The sequence below is a fragment of the Aspergillus melleus genome, assembly GCF_016097325.1.
Source record: "Aspergillus melleus strain CBS 546.65 chromosome Unknown contig1, whole genome shotgun sequence".
Lineage (NCBI taxonomy): Eukaryota > Fungi > Ascomycota > Eurotiomycetes > Eurotiales > Aspergillaceae > Aspergillus > Aspergillus melleus.
In genome coordinates, this window is record NW_025763370.1 from 2,373,887 (window position 1) to 2,391,705 (window position 17,819).

Below are 17,819 nucleotides of genomic sequence, written 5' to 3' on the forward strand. Positions count from 1 at the left end.
TAACTACAAAACGAAACATCCATCAACCCTTCTAATCCTATTATGCAAGGTACTCACAACCCCCCATCATCCCCTTAGATGCTATAGACCCTAAACACAGTGAACACTCAAACTCCTCACCGTCCCCTCGAACCCAAAACACCCATCCTCCCCTCCCGTACCCAACTCAACCTCCTCCAAAACCCCCTCATCACACCCCGCCTCCCCAAACAACCTCAACACGGCCGTCTGTCCCGCCTCACACGGCTCAGACACAGACGCACTAAACGAACTGATCGGAAAATCCTCGATATTCACACAGTACGTCGAGACGACGCGCGCGGAGCCTATAGCCGCGGAAGCGCAGTTCGGGGTGCCGTAGGATGTGAATTGCACGGTTGCGAGGGCCGATGCTGATGCTGATGCTGATGCTGTGGTGAGGGCGAAGGTGAGGACGAGAGGGAGGAGGGTCTAGATGAGATTAGGTTAGTATATACACCAAGGTTATGGAGCTCTGTGGAGGGGATGTTGTTTTTACATTGAGAGAGGAGGTGGGGGACATTGTGAGTAGGTCAATGGGTGTGTATGTATGTATAAGTAGTTGGTTCGTAGTAGAAGTAGAAGAAAGCTTCTATGGGGAACAGGTATAGATATAGTATTATAGGAGACAGTTACACCCCCTAAAGACGAAGCACCAGACAACAGATTCCCTCTCCCTTTTATAATATAGAACGCTGACTCTGCACACTCCCTACCTACCTACTTACCTCTCAGACTAAAAAATCTCACCTGGTCCGGTTTATCCGGCTTCAGTATAGACTACAAGCAGAAATCTGCAGAAGTAAGACCTGCAGAATACTAATCCTCAATCTGCCAATGAGGCAGGACTTACTCACGGAGTTAAGACCTAAGTAGTGAGGAAAGTAGGTAGGTAGGTAAGTGCCCTACAGAAGCCAATGCGTTTATACCCCGCACTAGAATCAGAGATACCTTGTAAGACAGTCAATCGCTCTACCATACATTCTTCTGCAGAAGGTTATAATTATAGTCAGACCAAGAACGTAAGAAAGCCAGTAAATACTCCGAAAACCTATAATCTAACCAAAGATCTGACTAGAACTCTATCATTCATTCTCCTCAGTAACTAGGTAGGACATGACAATGCAACTCCCCAATAACTAATCACGAAAGTAAAGAACGCGGGCAAACCCCGATAATGACCAGCCAAGATGGCCGTTCATCTCGCTTAAGACGGTCATGTCCAACTACGGAATGGTTGGAGAGACGTGGCTGCTTACCTCATTTCTCGTAGCTGGTGAACTATACCGTACTGAGCTTTTTCATTAATTCACTCAGGAAATGATCGGTTTAGGAAGTTGGTATAATAAACACCGTAGGCAACATTATGCTGCAGTTTCAGGAAAGGGGCTGTTCTTTTACATAGACACGTCAAAGACCCTATATCCAGAGGCCTGAATCATCAGAGCTATTTTTGATTGTTTATATGTATTAGTGGAATGGGATAGTGTGGATGTGAGGAGTCGCATCCCCTAATCTTGGACATCGACAGCTAAACGGTTGTTAACCAAAGTTACCAAAGAGTTGAAAGGAGCTTTTAGCCCAAGTCGGGGTTCCATTTCTAGGTACGTAATACTAATGAGAACGCTGGTCTAGAACAAGCCAAGATGAAACAGCAATCATTCCGGAACAATCCTTAATCTTAGATGTCATCATAAGTTGAAGGAGGGTATCTATGTCATCGACACTATCTATATCCAAATATTCATGCTCACGGACAGACAAGCCAAGCCAGTCTAGACCCGGAGATCGAAAATCAAGAAAAAGTCACAGCAGATAAAATACAAGATCGAAATAAGTCCCAAAGTTCAATTCCATTCAAATCAATCCCTTTGCAACTTCGCATTAAATTCATTAGAGGCATCATGGCCCGACTGGTCATCTCAGTTGGGTAGGTAGGAATGTATGTCGAGGGAGGTCGGATGTGCAAGACCAATCATGACCGTTCGCTATGGAAAGACAAACGCCAAGGATGCCGTAGTGTTTTTTTTTTTTTTTTTTGTGTTTTTGTTGGTTGACGATGATTTTGGATAATTGTCACTTAAACATGACGGAAAGGCTCGTAGGCGTTGGTCCTCGTCTGCACGGGGACGTGGTTGCCACCAGCGGAAGGATAGGAGGTGTTGCCATAAGGGGCGGGCGTTCCGTAGGGGCCAAGGGGCTCGTAGGTGTAGGGGGCCTTCTCGGCAGTCACGCCACGGGCGCCCTTGTCCTTGTGGTTGTAAGGCGACTTGCCGGAGCAGCAGCACGAGCTGATCATCCAGAACAAGCCAGCTCCCAGGGAGAAAGCGACGGCCAACCAGGTGGCCACGTAGATGTTCTTGCCCATGTTGCCCTTGATGCCGTATTCCTTGAGGTTCTCGTTGAACGTGCCGGTCACGGTCGCAAACATCGCGGTCGCAGTAACCGAAGCGGCGGCAGTGAAAAGGAAAGCAACCTAATAGAACAATTAGCATGTGCGATCGAAATGATAGACCGGGTGAAAACATACACCAGAGACCAGGGTGGTCACGCAGCTTCCCCAGCGACTGCAGATGGCAAAGACTCCGACAACCAATTCAACGACGGTAGCGATGAAAGCGATAATGTAGGCGATGAACATCCACTTGGAGACGTTCTTGTAGATGTTCAGGGCCTTGCTGATGCTGTCGGGCAGGGCGTTCTCGAGACCGGATTCTTCCAAGTTCCAGACCTCAAGCGGGTTGAAGTAGAACTGGGCCTTGGGCTTGGAGCACTCCTCGACCTTGTATGCGTTGCTGTCGGTGACGTTGCCGTCGCAGTATCCCCAGAGACCGACGGTGTAGAAGTCGGAGATGCCGAACTGCTTCTGGACCTGTTCCAGGGCGGACTTGATGTCGCCGTCGTTCACCTTCAAGTGCGCCTTTTCAAGAGCGTCGGAGACCTTGGAGTCTGTCGTGGCCGATGTCGTCATATTTTCCAAGTTGGCCTGGTGGATGTTAGTTATCGCTTTATCTTCATCTTATTTCCAAGGTGACATACTCGGAAGAAATAGAGATCATTCAGCGTGTTGGAACCGGAATTCGTGCATCCCAGACCAACCATGATGATACACACCAACGAGGCGATGGTGAGAGCATATGGGGTGAATATGCAGAAGATGCGACCGCCTTTACCCATGGTGACGATGTGGATCGAGGTCGTATAAAGCGCGGAGTATGTAGTCGGAGGTTGATTAGTTTGGCGTATCCCCAGGTAGATGTAGGTGACAACTGGAGGTAAGGAGTTGAGAATGTAGAGACAGACAGGTGAGAAAGAATGAAGATAATCGAAGGCTGGTCAACGCAACAGTTTTAAGGGCAGCTGATCGGCGCTCCCTTCACTTTGGGGGCGCAGTTTGCCTTTTTGTTTTTTATTTATTGCACTTTTCCTGGTATTTTTCGGGATCGGCAGGCCAATCAACGCGGGACGGGATCGACTACGCCACGCTTTGTTTCTATTCTCGTTGCTAAAGTTGGTTTCCACCGCAACTTTCCGTACGTAATACCGAGGCGCTAGTCCGGAGAAGGCAAGACGGGATCTTATATTACCAGGCTAGTCCCAGACGGGACAAATCGAGGCTCGTGGCGGAGACTGCGCCAGCCCTACCGCCACGTCATAAGTGGCTGGGGTCGTACGCGTCCTGCTGTTAGCGTACAGCATTACATACAATACTTCTCCAGATTGTTGATGATTCTGTCGATGTCTCATGTTGATCTTCTATTGATTCTGTCCTGAGTAATGCATATTAACAGGTTACTCCGTAGACACCCACACCATGAGATCTGCACATATGCACGATATCCCGTCATCCAACCTCGCCAGGTGACAAGATTGTTCGTTCTTGGCCAACGTGACACCAAGTCCAGAGTAACAATGATAATATGATATTGATAATGATAATAATAAAATTGGCTGACTACACTCTAACAGGCAAAGCCAAGATGTCCCCATCCCGGTGGGTCTCCATCCTTTGAATCCATGGGTCCATAAGGAGGCAGCCTAATTGCTCCATACAATCCACACTCGCAGTCGCAGATAAATTCAAAACAACTGAGGCTTTGACTTACTCTTTGGGCCGGAGAATTTTCAGCACGGACATGAAATCCTTTGATTCAAAATTTTATTTCCTTCCTCATTAGTTAATCCTTACTGAGTACGTTTCGCCGGCGTAAGTCTTCTCCGGAGGGCGGAACTATTGATCTGTCCATGCAGACGGACGACCAATTTATGCAGAATTGCGTACAGCACGGAGACTTCAGACCTGTCAGGGTCTGTCAGATATATTCAGAAAGGGTGATTCCACGGACGGCAACGCAAGGGGCCAAGGGCAACCATGGGATCAGCCAAGTCTGCTATTTCGGTCGCATCAGATCCTTTCCAAACTTTTCCTGCCGTGACGTTCAGATTTAGGCATCGTTATTTCCCTCTTGACTTTCCGGTCTGGACAATCCGATTCTTCCTGTTATTATTTTAAACTCGGGAGACTAACTTTAGTCTTTACACTGCCCTCTTCTTGTTCTTAAATTTCTTAGCTCCTCCCCACAATAGTTGGACTAGCAGTTGTCGGTTAGAATTTGCGACTTACGGAGTACTAGTAGATAGTAAATATTAGATAGACTACGTTCGTAAGGCTGGCTGTGCACTGTTTCGCGTCTTTGTCTAACCTTGATTCGAGATAGGTTCTTCTAGCAACGCAGGCAGTGGGTACGTGCTCCGTGCAGGCGTACGAATCTCCTGACGGACGGTTCTACGTTTGCACCTAGTCTCTATCTAGTGATCTAGAAGAGATTGATAACCTCCATATGGAGCAGATGCTGATGGAGGCGACATGAAGCTATTTTTGACTGTCAGCCACGTATGTATCCACTCCATTCTGCACACAGTACTCTAATCCATCTACCTAACCAAGTCAAGGACAGCACTCCCTCCCATAACCTACTGCCCTCAGTCCTCTACCCCAAATAAGGCTCCAACAAATCCAACATCCCCGTATACGCCGCTCCATTCGGCGGCTCCATGTTGAACATATAATCCCCCCACCACGGGCCCGCCGCCCACCAAACCGCACCCTTCCACACATCCGTATTATCCGCCAAATGCTCAAGCAAGCCCCCCAGCGCCTCCCGACACTGATTATTCACGCCGCCCGCAAACTCACCCAGGATGCCGACCTTGTTGTTCTCCTTCAGCCAGTCCGTGGCGTCGCTGACGCGCTCGCTGCCGATGGTCCCGGACACGCAGGTCTCCGAGGTGCCGGAGCCGTCCGAGTCGAGGTACTGGTGCATCTGGTAGACGATCTTGTCGTTGGGGTCGGTGAGCGCTTTCAGGTTGTCGTTTACCTCGCGCCAGGTCCATGCGCCGGACCAGGAGTTGCCTTCGACGAAGATGTATTGGGATGTTGCTCCGGCGGCGCGGATGCCGTCGATGGCGGCTTGGTTGAGGTTGAGGACGAGGTCTTGGTCCATGTCGTGGTATTCGTTGTCTGGGGTGTGGGAATTAGTATCTGTGGGATGGGGATGGGGTGGTGGAGGGAAGGGGACATACTGGTATCGAAGATCACCAGTTCGTTGTCCTTGAACTCGCCGGCCAGGTTCTCCCAGAAAGTCTGGAAGTCGGAGGTCTCGGTGATGATTTCGCCGTTGCTGGAATGACATCAGCTTTTCCATTTCGTCTTAGCGGGAATAGACACTGATACTCACAATCGTCCATAGTTGTGAGGATCCAGGATAGCGTGGACTCCGGCATCGGTGACGGCGTTGACGACCTAGGAGTATGTCAGATGAGTATTCCCTCCCTCTCCTTTTGGTTCTTATCTGAATATGAAAATCACACTCACAGTAGTGAAATTCTTCAAATACGCCTCATTATACGACCCCGTCATACCATTTGGAGTCAACCGTTCCATCATGAACTGAAGACGAAAGATGTTCATTCCCTTGCCAATCAGGGTAGTGATGGCGTCGACATCAGGGAAGATAAATTCGGTTCCCTGAGAGGATGCAATTAGCAATTTGTGAGGGCTCACGGCGTCAATGGGTCAGATGAACAAAGGCAGACATGGACATACCCATTCTCCGGGGATCGTGTCTTCGCCGAATTCACCGCCAGATTCATTGCTTCCGATCCCTGTACCATGTATTAGCAGGTTTTGCTCAATGTCAAGTAGGTAAGTAGATGAAGGGAACTAACATTCAAAAACCGAAGCTCTCTTCTTATGCTCCTTCGCGGCGGGAGCAGCCACCGCGGAGCCTGCCGCAGCAGCGATGATCAGGCTGCTGAGCTTCATATCGGGGTCTTATGCCTCGAGGGGACAGACACAAACAATGAAAGAAAAATAAATGAAATCGAAAGACTGAGAACCGGTGCTGTGTACTCTGATCAACCCACCAGAATCAAATCGAGAAGACAGGAGCAATTTATATAACCGCCGTTCACCAATTCAAGCTCTAGCTCCTACATGAAGCCAACGCCGTCGGAATGAACAACTTTCGGAATGAATCAACTTCACTTTCCTCATCAGTAAAGGCCCGTTTGATTAGACGCATCCTGTTTTGCGCTCTCGCCCCCGCAGCCGGACATCGAATGATGTCTCTGCGCTGAAGAAAGGACAAGAAAGTGGATACTGGATACTAAAGATTCGGGTCTTCGGACCGTGTGTGATGGAGAGATTCTTCCGCTACTAGTTAGATGGAACTCATCCTAGGCGGTGACAGTAGTGACTAGTAGATAGTAACCAACTAAACAGTAGACACTGACAATAGCTGCTCTCTGCGTACTGTGTAGCTCCTCACACAATAATCAAATCCCACTCGGCCTTGGCAATAGACGATGAAACAGAAACGGAGATGAATGTCAGGCACGGAGGCTTGGGGAAGAGATCGACAGACGCCCCAATTTCCGTGGCGTTTGGGGTAAGTGATTGACATCGGTATTTGTTTTAGTTTCTTGGGCTCTTGGTTTCTCTTCTGCAGAGGGATTATCTGGGTAAGGGTGACAGCCTGACAGGGATGGATGGGATGGTTTTTATGGGGGCTCATTAGATCACATCATGGTCTGTTGAGGTAGACTGATTCTGGTGAGATAGTGGGTACTGTAGTACTAATGATTATAGTAATGAATACTGTGTTAAGTGAGTCTACGGAGTAGACACAAAGTATAATGAAAGTAGACAATAGAACCCGTCAATTCAATTCTCGAACAAAACAATAGCTAATATACCTATATCACCACCACATATACAATGTAAACCAGCTCCGGCACAATATGCCATTTACCCAACAGGACCAATTACCACGCCCCCAGCGGCTTCAAAGCAGCCTTCATATCCTCCGCCTGCTCCTTGTGATACTTAGCAGAAGGGTGGTAGTTATTCCACCAGAGACAAGACGTCCCGTCCTCGTTGATGCAAGTCGCATCAGGGAACCCGTAATCCGAGGGACTGTCCATGACCTTGGTCATGAATGACCACGAATCATAATAGACTGTAGTGACCTGTACGGAACCTTTTAGTCTTTCCTCTCACCACTTTCTTCTCTATCTCTCGGAATCTACAATTGGACATGAACTTACATCAGTATGATTAGCCTTGAACCCATCAACCATGGCCTTCAGGTTCTTGTTATAGACCGCCAAGTACGCGGCATGCTGCTGAACAGTGTCATCGCCCTGCTCGAGGAAGAAAGGGCTCCGACCCGTCGGAGGCACATTCAGGAAAAGGAACTTGCGGCCACCCAGATCATAGATCTTTTGCACGAGAGACCCGATCCGGTTGATTAGTTTCGGAGTGAAAGTGTTTGCATCTTGGTTGTAAAACGAGTTGCCGATACTAGACCAACCGGCAATTAGAACCACGTATCACACATGACAATAAGAGAAAAGGTAAAGAAAACGGCAAACATACTCATTAATACCAATCCAGAAAGAAAACACAGCACTCTCGGCCGTCCAGGGCGCCGAGTCCGGCTTGTCGCCATACTGGTCCTCAAACACGCCCACCTGGGAGACCAAATCGTCGGCGTAGGATGAAACAAGGTCGTTGTCGATAGTGGCTCCACCGACTGCCAAGTTGTAAGAGAGTACCAGCGACGAGTTCTCAGCTGTCGTCAGGTATCCCACATAGTTGGTTCCACCGGTTGTTGTGCCGGTCCCTGGTTGTGTAAGTGTGAGGCTACTGAAACCAGACCCTTTCGATGGGTTGTTGGACTGAAAGGGCAAGACATCGTACCTAGTTGAGGGTTTCCCATAGGGTTGGAGGGCGTGGGCTGCTCGCCCCAGGCGTTAAATCCAGTTTGTGTATATGAATTACCGCTGTGAAACAAGGTCAGACTCACACCCAGAGCTCAATATTAATTGACAAACAAGAACCCTTACAAGCTAAACCAATGTGTGGTGTCCTGCGCCCGCGAAAATGGCCGCGCAGCAGCCAAAGACGCAGCACCCATCACACACAGAGCTCGAAACTTCATGATCGAAAACCAAGTAAGATAAGATGCAAATAAGCGAAAGAAACAGAACTGACTGGTCACCCATCAAGACCCTGCCATTTCCTCGTCCTTATATATATCTCCGTTTCTCACCCCTCTCCACCATGCGGCATTCCCTCCTCATCATGTCCCAAAACCGTTGGCAGAAATTGGCGGGGATCGTCAGTGGAGAGAGGACAAATCCTGAAGCACGTTCGAAATTGATTAAAGCCACATAGGTAGTAAACTGCGCATCCAGTTCTGTCACATCCGTTGTCCGAACGGGTTCCATTTATCCGGCCATCGGATAGCCGGTCCTTGCCTTGCCTCTGCAGTCTGCAGTCGACGGAACAATCCAAGGCTGAGGATAAGAAAAAGAAATGATCGATCGATTCAAGCTAATTGCGGGGTCTCGTAGATGGGGAAACCAAGACCGACGAAGGATGTCAAGACGCATGGTGTGATGGACGGAGCTTTTCTCCATACCCTTTTGGTCACGGCATTTGGAGTCATTTTGCGGAGGCTCCGAATTCGATCTGCACCTCGCCAGGTGGCTATTTTGCTCGATTCTAATTTTCCCCAATTTTTTTTCTTGCCCTTCTCTCTATATACGTGCAAACCATGACCATTTCGTCGTAAACCGGATTCTAATATCGCTAATGCAATTGAACGCTCATCATCTCCATCCCAACTCCACACACAAGTAATTTCATCTCGCCCGTCTCCTCCCGGATCATGTCCACCGTCGAAATATCCGCCACGGAGCTGTACCTGTCGATCACGTTCTGGACCTGAATGGCCTCGAATCCCTCCTTTGACGCATCGACCTCGATCTTCCAGATCTTGACCCGGTGGTCGTTTCCAGAGGACGCGACAGTGATGTGAGTCGTCTTACCATCGGACGACAGCTGCCGTTCCAGGACCTTAACCGTGGTCACGCACGCTGTATGCGCATCGGGGATAGACACCGTGTACGCATGGTCACTGGCTTCAGCATGGGTGAAATTCGTATTCAAGAGCGATAGAGTCAACGAGTTGTCATCGCTGCCGGCAATGATCAACGACGAAACGTCGGAGATGTGCTCGATCTCAACAGCTTTGATGCTGTTGGAATGGACCTGGTACCGGTTCTCGCAGGTGATCTCCTCGGGCGCGATCGTTGTCGCGTCGATGGGTTGTTTTAGACGCAAGGTCGATGAGTCGGACGAGATGGTGAAGAAAGGGTCGATCACGGAGGTCAGGTTCCAGAGGGTGAGGTATCCGTCCGTGGATGCCGTCAGCATCACCAGCGACGAGTCGCGGAGGATGAATTGTGCCTCTGTTAGGCAATTGCTGGTATATGTGCCCTTTGCCAATAGCGTAAAATTGTTTTCACTGGCCGAGGACGTGTAGCGGAAGATCTACAGATGTCAGTGAAATTATGTCGGAAGGAGGGAGATAGAGGAGGTGGTACATACCCTGAGGGTGGAGTTCGAGTAAGACATGCAGAGCAAAAAGTCACCCTCGGCCTCTGCGCCCTCGATCTCGATCATGTCGAAGCTGGTCACGCGGAGGTCGGAGCTGGGATGGCTCTTGGGGCTCGAGGCGACAAGGTTGGCCACCAAGCCAAACAGAGGAACTGAGCGTATCTTCCACACAAAGAACTCCTCATTCGCGGCCCCCGTAAAGAGAAACTTCCCATCTCTCGACCAGGCCACGTGCTGGAACCCGGTCTGATGCTGCGTGAGAACCCGCAGACACTTGAACGCGCCCCATCGACTCTCCTCCTTCGGGTCAATCGGCGCAAATATCCGCAAGGCAGTATCCTCAGCTCCAGTGGCATACAGAATTCCTCTTTCGTCATTTGCCGGCGACACACACATCGTTTTGATTTCCCGTCCATGACTGCCCGCACGTAAAGCCCAGTTGGCATCGCCTTGGATCTGGAACGCAGTGAGGTGGTTTTGTAGCCATACAAGCAGACCCGAGTTGGGGCTCGTGTAACTAGGCTGAAAAGCCCAGATTCGATGACTACCACCACAGGTCATCCTAGCGGACTCGGAGTGAGTCGACTCATTCCATAAGATGAAATCTGTGCCCGAGAACCCGTGCAGCATGAGATCGCCAGATACCTTGTCAATGTAGGCACCCGTGATGTTATACCTGGGAAGTGGAGTTGAACGATGAACCGTTCGGAAAGAGAACGACACTCCTTGGGAGTCTTGTAGCTTCTCCTCTAGTGTATGGATGCCGTAGAACCCATCTCGACCACAGGTAAGGAAATAAGTCTGCGACCTACCCGCCTCACCGAAGAGTGAATAGAAAGAATCAATCTTATTGATACCTTCGGGGTGGATGTATACATTTATGATAGGTTGCAGAAGCGGCTCCATCGATTCTAGCTGGTAAATGGCAAGTGACCCCCCTTGGGATCCTAGTGCCAGGTACCGATTGCCGCAAATCAGGGATGCATCTCCCACGACGAAGCGTTTGGGGAGGGAGACTGTGATGTTCTTTATCTGCGGTTTCTCGTTCTCCGAAATCGACACCATGAACAATTCAGCCTTGTCGAACCTGGCGTGCGACGTAAGGAAGAAGAGGGTTCCTGACTTGTCGGTCGTGCTGCGATCATAATCGAGGGCAAAGAATCCCTGCGGCATTTGGTTTGTCTCTGCCACTAAGGATAGAGACTTGGTGCTGTGGTCGTATAACCGTATGGTTCCTCTAGCACTCCCTAGAAGAGCGATCCCATACTTCGGTAGACCGGCAATCGCACAGTATGAGCGGAGGTCTTCTTCCACAGAGATAGTCTCTTGGGAGATATAGCTTTCGGCTGACACTGAAGATTCGATCCGACAGACTTGAATCTCTCCTTGGGTCGTAGCCGCGACAAAGCAATCTGGGGAGACGAAACCAAGTTTTTTCGTGGTTTTTTCCAATTTAGGCTCAGAATCATGAGGGTTGACAACGTAGTTGATGCGCCGATTCCTGTTTGGAAGCACAAGGGCACCTTTCTCACCAACCTCCATCTTGAAGACCTTCAACGCACCGTCTGCGCCACCGGTATAGACCATCGTTTGCGTGCCGGTCCTACGAATCTCCGAAGACCAAATGTGTTTCTGGCAATGTTGGCGTACGGAGGATATTTCACTTAGCTTGAACTCTGATTGTTCGGAAGAGGGGTCCCAGCTGAGATCCCACACAAAGCAGGTTGCATCTTCGCCACGCGAGACAAGGTTCAATTTACACTCCTCTCCTGCTTGTGTCGGTAGGAAAGACACATCCCAGATCCGCGCCTGGTGGCCGAAAGCGCTGGCGATGCAAGATTCGGTGCCAAGTGCACTGTCGCCGAAGCCGGTACTTCGCAGGTCGAAACCGTCGGTGGAATAGGCCGAAGGATCGTGACGAGACGACTTTTGGCAATCGGATATATCCCAGATCTTGATAGTCCTATCGTCACTACAACTAGCCAGAAACCTTCCCGAGGAGCAACCAGGCAAGGAGGTGATTTCATGAGAGATCCTAACTCCAAAAATGGACCCCTCGTGTCCGGTGAAAAAGTGGTGGATTGAGGCGACAGCGCCAGTGCTTAGACTCTGGCCCTCGTCCAAAAAGCAAGACCAAACAATGATCTCACCGAAAACTGTTCCAGCAGCGATCAGGATGTGAGACGAGGAGAACGAGATGATGTCAGCGGAATAGAGGAGAGTCTTGACTCCAGCCACTAGATAATCCAGATGGATACTGGTCTCATATTCGGCGGAGCTTTCTTCCATCAAGCGTAGACGGAGAACAGCATTGTGGGCCGTTACCATGTATGCTCTTACTTCGGTATTGTTCACTTCAGGCACACAGCCGGCCATGATCCAGTCTGGAGCCACATACTCCGCACATGTAGCCCGAAGAGAGACGTCGGGTTTACCAGAGAGAGTGTCATGGGTAATCGAAAGGTCAACCACTCTTAGGGATTCCCCTCCCCATATAAGAAGCCGAGCGTGTGCATCTTTGATGCCCCGCTGCTCTTGGCTGAGAACGATGAATCCATGGATGTTGCTTCTTTTGAAGACTCTTAGACTGCCTAGCAGCTTTCCACCGCTCTCGTCGAAAAGCCGCGCATGAGGTCCTTGGCCCTCCACAACAAAGCCATCATCTCCCAGGTCAAACGCCTTCAACGCAGTTATAGGGAGACAAGCATCAATATGCTAGTAATTGAGTCAGCAGTTGTAAGGATGACTGTGATTGGGGTCACGACCGACCTCGAGCGAGGAATTCATTGATGCAACCAGCAAAGCACCACGGCTAACTGGCTTTCGGACAGTAAAATCGCGTCCAAGCGTTATCTGTTCCCCGCATGGAGATTCGATCTTCCATCACAAAATTCCAGAATTTCCACGATTGTCTGTGAATGATTATGTAACGCGCCCACCGACATCCCGCCTTACCCGAAGCGGGTATGATGTGGCACGTGATGTCGCGCTCCTCTCGAAGTGGCGACGCGGCTCTTCGCCTTGATTCTTACGATGTCGTCAGGATCGCCGGCTGGATCGGTAGATGACACTGTCTTCGCAGCCATCTTTCACAGTCACTCACACTAGCCATGTTTTCGTCGCAACTAGCCATCTCATAATATAAATAAGTCATTATGGGTGTTCACGGGCTCTGGAACGTCGTCCAGCCTTGCGCACGGCCCATCAAACTCGAGACCCTCAACAAGAGGCGGTTGGCCGTCGATGCGTCGATCTGGATCTATCAATTTTTGAAGGCAGTCCGTGATAAAGAAGGAAATGCACTTCGTAACTCCCACATCGTGGGTTTCTTCCGTCGCATATGCAAATTACTCTACTTTGGCATCAAGCCGGTTTTCGTGTTTGATGGTGGCGCCCCAATCCTCAAGCGACAGACCATAGCGAGCAGACAGAAACGACGAGAGGGCCGCAGAGAAGATGCCGTGCGCACGGCCGGGAAACTACTCGCAGTGCAGATGCAAAGAATTGCCGAGGAAGAGGCGGCTAATCGCAAGAATGCGACAGCCAAGCAGACAGAAGAGGAAGTGACAGATAGACCGGTATATGCGGAGGAGGCTTTTATGACGGACAAAGAGAAGCAGCAAGGCCGCTCGTTCAGAAAGAAGGATGCGTACCATCTGCCGGACATGCAGGTTTCACTAGAGGCGATGGGCGCTCCGAACGACCCGCGCATTATGTCACAGGAGGAGCTTGAGGAGTACGCCAGACAGTTTCATCGGGGCGAGGACATTAATTTGTACGACTTTTCTAAAATCGATTTCGACAGCCCGTTCTTCATCAGTCTTCCGGCTACAGATCGGTATAATATCTTAAATGCGGCTAGACTTCGGAGTCGCCTACGAATGGGGTATTCCAAGGAACAGCTTGATCATATGTTCCCGGACCGTATGGCTTTTTCGAAATTCCAGATTGAGCGAGTCAAGGAGAGGAACGATCTGACTCAGCGTTTGATGAACATCAACGGCATGAATGGCGAAGAAGCATTCTACAACTCGGGACAGAGGATTGCCGGAGAACGCGGCAAGGAGTACGTATTGGTGAAAGACAACACGGTGGAAGGTGGCTGGGTCCTCGGTGTGGTCGGCAACAAGGATGAAGGTCGCGAGGGGAAACCCATCGACGTTGATCAGTACGGAATGCAGGAGGTTCTTCCGGTAGAGCACAGCTCCGATGATGATGACGGCTTCGAGGATGTGCCTGTGGAAGGTCTTAACCGACTTCCTCGACTCCCCTTTCTACAAGATGGCGTTCTTGACGATTCCGTCAGAGAGCAGATGCAAAGGACGGCTGGGAGAAAGGCCAGCGCTATGTCGCAAGACCTTGAGGATGACTCATTATTTGTTCCAGATGGTCAACTACAAGGAAGCAGAGAGATTAACGGCTTATTCGAAGAGGGTGAAGATGGAGACCTCCAAAAAGCGATTCAAATGTCGCTCGAGTCTGGAGCCGATCAACAGGACGATGATATGCCTGATATACAGCTCAATAGAAATACCGCTCCTCTCCCATCAAACAAGGATGATACATACAATATTAGTGCAGAGAGCGATGACGATGACGCACTAGATTTTGGAGCGGCATTGGCGCAATCAAAGCGAACAAAAAAGGAGCCGGCCAGCACCGGTGCTTCGCGTCCGGTCATTGACCATCCTTTCGACGGGCCTCTACCTTTCGAATCCATGAAACTCCACAAGCCGTCTAGACATGAAAAATCAAACAACGAAACGGTTTATGAGCATGCTGGTGGTTTTGAGAAAGAGTCCAACTCTAAATCGAAGGAGAACATTATTTTGCCGCCATGGTTCTCAGGGAGCAATTCGAAAGCGGACTTCATTACCGACAAGGCTGATGATACACTGCCGGTCCGTAGGGACAAGGAATTGACTCCGGACCACCTCTTCCTGAAGAATCACGAATCCCCTAAGATCATCGATGTTGACAAGCCTCCAAAAACAAACGAAGTCATCGATTTGGAATCTGATGTGGAAGAAGTTAAAGCCGATGCACCACAAGCTGCTCCCAAATACGAGGAAATCAACGCGACCCCCGGGACTGTGCCGCTAGCAGCGCAAGACAACGTCGTTCGTCTTCCAGAGTCTCCGGAAGTCAGCTCGGCTGCAGAAAACAAGAACGATGAGCAAGCCAGTGCACATGGTGAAGTATTTGGCGCCAGTATGCAAAATGATGACGAGCATGCCGAAGTCTCGCCATCGCCTGAATTTGAGGACGTTGCAGAACCACAAGAACCTGCTACTGAATCACGTACGGTACCATCACCATCGCCCGAGTTCGAGGATGTGCCAACCGAGCCACAGGAGTCGGTCGCTGTCTCACGTACCGCAGCGTCACCGTCGCCCGAATTTGAGGACGTCAAAATACCATCTGAACAGCCAGTAGCCGATAATGTCACTACTGGGCTAGAACCTCAAGCTGCCATTGATCTGGCCGAAGCCGAGAGGCTCGTCAGGGAAGAGGAAGAATTTTCGGACCCTGAGGATGAGGACTTGATGCGACAACTCGCAGCCGAAGGCGAGGAGCACGTCCGATTTGCGGCCACCTTGAATTCTGCGGCACAGAATGAGAGCGCCTTTGATTACGAACAGGAGCTTAAGCAGTTGCGGTCGCAACAAAAGAAGGATCGTCGCGATGCAGATGAAGTATCGCAGATCATGATAACCGAGTGTCAGCAGCTGCTCAAATTATTCGGCCTCCCATACGTTACCGCGCCCATGGAGGCCGAAGCGCAGTGTGCAGAACTAGTCAACTTGGGCCTCGTCGACGGCATCATCACTGATGACAGCGATTGCTTCCTGTTTGGTGGTACCCGTATCTACAAAAACATGTTCAATCAGAGCAAGTTCGTCGAGTGTTACCTCAGTTCCGATCTGGAGAAGGAGTATGCTCTTCATCGACAGAAGCTTATCAGTTTCTCTCACCTGCTCGGCAGTGACTATACCGAGGGGATTCCGGGCATCGGGCCTGTAACGGCACTCGAGATCATTACGGAATTCGCCAGCTTAGAAGAATTCCGCGACTGGTGGACCCAGGTTCAAATGGGAGTCAACATGGCAGAGGGCGAACACGCAGCTTTCTACAAGAAGTTCAAGAAGCAGGCCTCGAAGATTTTCCTGCCTCCATCTTTCCCGGACTCCCGGGTAGATACGGCCTACTTTGAACCCGAGGTCGACTCGGACCCGTCTGCTTTCCAATGGGGTGTTCCCGATCTCCACGGACTACGACATTTCCTGATGACGACGATTGGATGGAGCCAGGAACGAACTGACGAAGTGCTGGTGCCCGTCATTCGGGACATGAATCAGAGGGAACAAGAAGGCACGCAGTCCAACATTACGAACTTTTTCCACGGACCTACAGGAGCCGGAGCGTTTGCGCCACGGGCTCGACCCGCGGGTCAGAGTCGGATGGAGAAGGCGTTCAGTCGACTACGGCGGGAAGCTGGAGCCGATCAAACCGGATCGACAGAGGTTGATGGCGAAGAATCCCCTGGGAATCCTGGCGGACGAGCGACAGGAACCAAGCGGGGGGCACGTGAGGGCGAGGCAGCTGAGCAGGCTGGCAGTGGTGACGTGAAGACTAGTAAGAAGCGAAAAACCCGACAGAGGAAGGAGTAGTCTCGGTCATGTTAGAAATAAAAATCTACGAAAATCCTGTTGCCAAGATTTTTAGGACGACGTTCCATCAGATTCCTGAAGAATTCTCTGCCAGGGTCTTAAATTGTCACGTAATGGTTGGTCCCCACCGTTCGTCCCCGACGTTGCAGGCGAAAATGAACCAACCAAGCACCGCACGATGGATCTAATCTGGACGATCCGAAAGCGGAGAGTCGATCACCCGAGCATGAGAGACCTTGTACTTTATTTAGGATTGGATATGGGTGGTTTCACAATTCTCCGTCCTACGTCTACATGCACATGGTCCAAGCGTTTCTTGATGGAGTGTAGTACACCTAGTAGAATTAGTTATCATTTGAAAAAGAGAAAAAGAAAAAGAAAAAGCGTTCCTGACCGTGGAGTTCAAACTTCAACCAACCTCGACCTAGTCGTACCTAGTCATGACATTATTGAACCGACGACCCGAACTGTGCGAGGCCAGGGGAATCGATGACATCACAATGGAGACCTATCGATGACGTCGCAGATCCGGAGTCCCTAGCGGTGAACAGTAGAACGAGCAGACAGAGCATGGAAGAGTAACCACGGCGATGAAGACTTCGAGTGGGGCAGATGCTGGTCCCCTGCAGACCCCTTCGATAAGTTCCTCAATCACTCGTGTGAACTCTTCGCGTCCAATCCGCGAGCTCAATTGCGCCTGAACGATCAGGCCGATCGTCATTATTCATCATCGCCGCCAGCGTGACTGCCCCATCGGGACTAGCGTGTCGGCGAGTCTCGACGTCACCAGCGTCGCCCGTTGCAACTCTTCCTCTCCTCCTCCGTCGACGTGGGTCTCTTCTCGACTCGAGAAACACACTTTAGGTTGCACTTCCCTTTGCTCTCTCGTCTTTTCTCATCTCTCTTCGCTTTCTTTTTTCTCTTTCCCACACCTTCTCCCTCACCCTATCCGCTCCGCCCTCGTGTGTCGCCCTTCCGTCGCATCCCGTGGCAGTTCCCCGTACACGTCACTCGTGCGCAAAGGAGACCCTTGAATTCAAAGATTCCGCCTCGTCCGATTTCCAACGTTCCGAGTTAATTTTTTTCGAACTTTTTTTTATCGCTCTTCTCGCACCCCTGTATCGCTAATTTCCCTACCCACGCGAATTCATCATGCATCGTAC

At 50.3% G+C, this 17,819-nt stretch overlaps 6 protein-coding genes across 6 annotated transcripts; 1 reads left to right on the top strand and 5 right to left on the bottom strand.

Moving 5' to 3' along the window:
- Positions 1-90: 90 nt before the first annotated feature.
- LDX57_000850 (uncharacterized protein) lies at positions 91-541 on the bottom strand (the record flags this gene model as incomplete). Its single annotated transcript, XM_046082495.1, has 2 exons — positions 91-450; positions 518-541. 2 exons carry the CDS (start codon positions 539-541, stop codon positions 91-93), a joined length of 384 nt encoding a protein of 127 aa, XP_045938452.1.
- A 1,557-nt stretch (positions 542-2,098) lies between these two features.
- LDX57_000851 (SUR7/PalI family protein) lies at positions 2,099-3,195 on the bottom strand (the record flags this gene model as incomplete). Its single annotated transcript, XM_046082496.1, has 3 exons — positions 2,099-2,494; positions 2,549-3,004; positions 3,058-3,195. 3 exons carry the CDS (start codon positions 3,193-3,195, stop codon positions 2,099-2,101), a joined length of 990 nt encoding a protein of 329 aa, XP_045938453.1.
- A 1,814-nt stretch (positions 3,196-5,009) lies between these two features.
- On the bottom strand, positions 5,010-6,343 carry LDX57_000852 (glycoside hydrolase family 5 protein; the record flags this gene model as incomplete). Its single annotated transcript, XM_046082497.1, has 6 exons — positions 5,010-5,539; positions 5,602-5,699; positions 5,757-5,821; positions 5,894-6,046; positions 6,125-6,183; positions 6,247-6,343. The coding sequence occupies 6 exons, from the start codon at positions 6,341-6,343 to the stop codon at positions 5,010-5,012; spliced, it is 1,002 nt and encodes a 333-aa protein (XP_045938454.1).
- Positions 6,344-7,344: 1,001 nt separating this feature from the next.
- Positions 7,345-8,522, bottom strand: LDX57_000853 (SGNH/GDSL hydrolase family protein; the record flags this gene model as incomplete). The annotated part of the gene is made up of 5 exons (XM_046082498.1): positions 7,345-7,548; positions 7,627-7,882; positions 7,958-8,204; positions 8,282-8,364; positions 8,428-8,522. The coding sequence occupies 5 exons, from the start codon at positions 8,520-8,522 to the stop codon at positions 7,345-7,347; spliced, it is 885 nt and encodes a 294-aa protein (XP_045938455.1).
- Positions 8,523-9,175: 653 nt separating this feature from the next.
- On the bottom strand, positions 9,176-13,071 carry WDR6 (tRNA (34-2'-O)-methyltransferase regulator RTT10; the record flags this gene model as incomplete). Its single annotated transcript, XM_046082499.1, has 3 exons — positions 9,176-9,919; positions 9,977-12,700; positions 13,018-13,071. 3 exons carry the CDS (start codon positions 13,069-13,071, stop codon positions 9,176-9,178), a joined length of 3,522 nt encoding a protein of 1,173 aa, XP_045938456.1.
- Positions 13,028-17,481, top strand: RAD2 (ssDNA endodeoxyribonuclease RAD2). Its single transcript, XM_046082500.1, has one exon. The coding sequence runs from the start codon at positions 13,141-13,143 to the stop codon at positions 16,654-16,656; it is 3,516 nt and encodes a 1,171-aa protein (XP_045938457.1). The 5' UTR covers positions 13,028-13,140; the 3' UTR covers positions 16,657-17,481.
- Positions 17,482-17,819: the final 338 nt, after the last annotated feature.

What these genes read in the sequence shown, in the direction of transcription:
- RAD2 (XM_046082500.1), top strand. Translation starts at nt 13,141, where the DNA reads ATGGGTGTTCACGGGCTCTGGAACGTCGTCCAGCCTTGCGCACGGCCC.